The sequence below is a fragment of the Belonocnema kinseyi genome, chromosome 5, assembly GCF_010883055.1.
Source record: "Belonocnema kinseyi isolate 2016_QV_RU_SX_M_011 chromosome 5, B_treatae_v1, whole genome shotgun sequence".
Lineage (NCBI taxonomy): Eukaryota > Metazoa > Arthropoda > Insecta > Hymenoptera > Cynipidae > Belonocnema > Belonocnema kinseyi.
The window spans coordinates 61,074,616-61,078,936 of record NC_046661.1 but is presented as its reverse complement, the minus strand read 5'-3'; the positions used below and the strand labels follow the sequence as shown (position 1 = coordinate 61,078,936).

Genomic DNA, 4,321 nt, shown 5'->3' with positions numbered 1-4,321 from the left:
ACTGCGATGTAGAACACGATGCGTTAGAAAACTTACTTAAGAAAGTATTTGTCACTAAGGTTAGGAATGTAATTGAGAACTTGAAAAACGGCAATGCTCCCGGGGTAGACTGTATTAACGCGGAAATGCTTAAACACGGTGGCAAGTACATACTATATAGACTGTGCGAATTGATAAATTTATGTATCGAGATGGGAGAAGTCCCAAACGATTGGAAAAACGCGATTATCGTACCAATATACAAAAGAAAGGGAGATGACGACTGCAATAATGACAGAAGCATCAGCTTATTAAGTAGCATAAGTAAAATATACTCAAAAACACTTATTCGTAGAATAATGAAAGTAACAGAAGAAAAGATTTGTGAAGTCCAAAGTGGGTTTATACCAGGAAGGTGATGTGCGGATCAAGTTTTTAGCTTAAGTAAATAAGTATAGAAGTAAACTTTGAAAAGTTCTGAAATAGTACGAAGTCAATGGATGACTCTCTATATTTGCAAGCAAAATATGTGGGAAAACTCTGATGGACAAGGTAAGTAACGAGATTCTTCTCAAAGAATGTGGTGCAGAAGAGACTAGTTGATACATGGGAAAGAAATCGGTTAAGGTAGTTCGGGCATTTTGAGAGAATGCCAAACAAACGACTAATGGAACAAGTGTATAAAGGTAAAGTAAATGGCAGCATGCTTAGAGACAGACCGCGGAAAGAATGGTTAGAATGTGTTAATAAAAAGAGTGTCACTAGAGTGAATGACGCCTGCAACAAAAGACATTGGATAATAATGGACCCAAGTGGAGAATCTCACATGTGAGGATCTTCACTTGGGGTGATTGCTAGAGAGGTTGATGAGCAACCTGGATCGGAGCAGTGTTGCGGAACAAATGTGTTACTTAAATAAATGACACGAGAATTCTAGTTCAATCTAAAAATTCTATAACCCCTTCCTCGGATAAATCCCCTCCCCGCCGAGTGAGCCCATTGCCCGAGATTTCCGGCTCTTGCAGTCAGCCACGTTACATTTGGCTAACTCCCCAATGCAACGAATGATGCGGTTACGTCACCAGTATCGCGCAGTGCCACCCACAATAGGCCTCTCTCGGATGGAGGCCATGGTTCAGTTGGTAGTGGCAATAGATGCATGAACTGTGGGTCAATATGCACCCGGAATATCTTCATAAAACACCCCAGTATTTAAGATATCAGGTATCCTTTTTACAAAAAGGGTGATATGAAGGTCTTTATCGAGAAGAAGGGTAAAATCCTCTGGAGAACATACCAATCGGTCCAGCAAGGCCACTGTTTCAGATAGCAGATAATGCCAACATGAGAAATAGGAGATCAAAAATCCACCAAAAGATTTTTCTCAGGATGGACAAATTATCTGAAACTAATGCTGCTTTCCCTGATTTGCTCCCTGAAGATGTTGATCTCTGGAATCTGAACTGTGTAGTTTACGAAAAGACGGACTCCCTGCTTAGCGAAAATAGAAGTAATGATACTTCAGTACACCTGAGCAAGACTCACAAGCGTATTGCACAGATTCTGTTTAAAATTAAAACGGCTAGACTGCATGCATCAAATGTTCAGTGCGTGATGAGCTACATAAAATTAAGTAAAAAGTTAACTCCAAAACTCAGGGCACTTGTTTGAAACTTACGGAAAGCAAATCTTGCAAGGCCAGTAGAGTGGATTCATGAAAATTCAACCTTTTCTACTCAACTTTCTCGTCTTTTCATCAAAACGTCATGTGCCGTCAAAAATTCGCCTAGTCGAGTCTTGTGGGAAGAATTATATGGAGATACTCATAAACTCGATGAAGACGCTTTAAATATCTCACTGTTTCGTAACTTTTGGCTGAGACAACTGTTGCTGCGTCCAGAAAAGGTGTGTCAAATGATTACTGCTGATGAAATGAAGAAAGTTATCGCTAGGACTAAACACTTTTCAGCTCCTGGGACAGATAAAATCAACAACTTTTAGTGGAAAAAGTTCACTTTTACGCACCAACATCTAGTTCATATATTTACTACTTTATTGGACCTGCCTTTTGAAGTGTCTGACAGGCACTATAATGCAGGTGACAACTTTGTACCTACCTTTAAGATTCTAGGTCTCATGATCAATATATTTGATTTCCAGCATTCCCTCGAACTGCAAAATTCTGACTTATTTTACCAAATTTGATAATTCTTGAGAATAGATAATTCCCAAAATAAAATTGCGGACATTATAAAGTATCAGATCCTATAAAATTGTCGACACAGCAAAACTGAGTGCGTGTCCTGTTTAAAATGCCGGATAGGATCCGATAGAAACCGGACACGACCCTGATAAAAACCAGATAAGTCTCACATCCGGAACTATCCGTGCTCTATACTATATTTTAATAAAGACTATAGTGATCGTCTATCCGGGTCTATCCGGTATATATCCGAGACGCGGAACCAGAAATTAATTTTGTCTAATTAAAAACGATCAGCTACCCGTGTCCATCCGGGATCTATTTGGGACATAAAAACAAACATTAATTTCCTCTAAGTTCAGAAGAAGCGTGTATCCGGGATTTATCTGGGAGATTAAAGTTGAAAAAAGAAAAACTTGATGTTTACCCGGGTCTATGTAGGACCCCTTTAAGTTCAAAAGAAGCGTCTATGCGGGAAATATCTGGGAGTTTACCGTTGAAAAACGAAACAGGTCCTACTGTTTATGTTTAACGGGGTCTATCCGGGACGTATTCGTTACATATCTGAGAATTTACCGTTGAAAAAAGAACAGAGTCCTACAGTGTATGTTTATCCGGGACTTATTTTTGAGCCCTCTAAGTTCAAAAGATGTGTTTAACCGGGTCTATCCGGGACCTATCTGGGAGTTCACCTGGGGAAATAGAAATAAGTCCTATAGAGTATGTTTATCCAGGTCGATTCGGGACCTACTCGGAACACTAAATCCAAAATTTATTTCCTTCAAGTTAAAAAAAAAACGACTACCTGGGTCCATCATGGACCTATGTGGGATAAGTTAAATTGTACCTATCGTGACCTATTGGGGGAAAGTTGAATCGTGCCAATTAAGGGTATATATGCACCACGTGCACCGAGTTCAGCGTAAGGGGGGCTGGGTTTGACTGAAGCCAGTTTGGTTTGCGTAACAAGGAATACATGGACAAAATTGTCCGAAGCCGCGGGGTCCAAAAGCGCGACAACCTCGCGATCATTGAGGTCAACGCGGACCCATGTTATGCAGTGTGGATCCGTCAACGTGGTGTTTAGGGGTGGGGTCCTGCCGGAGATACTTTTGGCACGATGGCATCCTCTGGTGGAGCCGCCGCTGTGCGCCAGTTTCCCGAACAGTCGTTTTCGCGTTGAGACCTTCTGACGGGTCAGTCACGGTGAAAGTGAAATCCTTGGCAGTAATGACGAGGGTAGCGTGGGGGCTTAGGCTCGGCATTAATATCGGCGTTGCCAGCTAGATCTGAGGGTTTGGATGCCTCTGATTTCGGTGCCTCCTTTTTGGGTGCGCAGTCAGCCTCATCTTGCTCAGCTTGTACTGCATGCTCAAAAAGTTCTGCGAAAGTAGTTGGTAGACTGGCACGTACCAACATTTTTAATGTGGGTTTAATTAACTCTAGCAAAAGCGATGTCAATTGCCCTTCAGCCATCTCTGGACGGAGTCGTTTAGCGAGAAGATACTTTCGCTGCAGAAAACTGCCGACAGCTTCTTTATCGCCCTGCTTCAAAGAAAATAGGGCCGATTGCAACTGCATTTTTGCTAATCTGCCGGCGAATCTATTTGTTAGGCGTTCTTTAAATTGATCCCACGGCAGAGATAAACCTTTGTATTGCGCCCACCACTTTTCGGCTCGACCTTTCAGGCCCTTTCCCACCATTCGAGTTTAAGTAGACGGATTGATGATGGATGGACTGAAATCTTCTTCACACGTATAAAAAGCGTTGCGGATCTTCATTATCATTTCCGGAATATTCCGGAAATGGAGGAGTGACAGCTTTAAAAGCTTGAATCAAACCTAACCAATCTGTGAACGTGAGGTTGCTTAAAGCGGCAACGAGAGGCAATAGTCGACTGCCCGCCATTTGTAAATGGTAGCCTAGAAGCCATGTTTAGTGATGAATTTAAATTGGGCGCCACCGAGTGTTCTTTACTCCCGGAAGTAAGAAAAGTTGGCAGCAGCTGCTCACCGGCTGAACTAGGATTTTCAGCCCGGTCGGGAATAACTGCAGAACGATTATTTTCGCCGTTTCCGGCGATAAGAATGAGGGAGTCCTGATACTCGACTAAAGTACCGTCGGAGCAAAATTTTTTC

At 42.1% G+C, this 4,321-nt stretch overlaps 1 protein-coding gene across 1 annotated transcript; it reads right to left on the bottom strand.

The window, feature by feature from the left end:
• Positions 1–3,379: 3,379 nt before the first annotated feature.
• Positions 3,380–3,886, bottom strand: LOC117173679 (activity-regulated cytoskeleton-associated protein-like). The gene has a single exon (XM_033362320.1). The coding sequence runs from the start codon at positions 3,884–3,886 to the stop codon at positions 3,380–3,382; it is 507 nt and encodes a 168-aa protein (XP_033218211.1).
• Positions 3,887–4,321: the final 435 nt, after the last annotated feature.

What these genes read in the sequence shown, in the direction of transcription:
- LOC117173679 (XM_033362320.1), bottom strand. Translation starts at nt 3,886, where the DNA reads ATGGTGGGAAAGGGCCTGAAAGGTCGAGCCGAAAAGTGGTGGGCGCAA.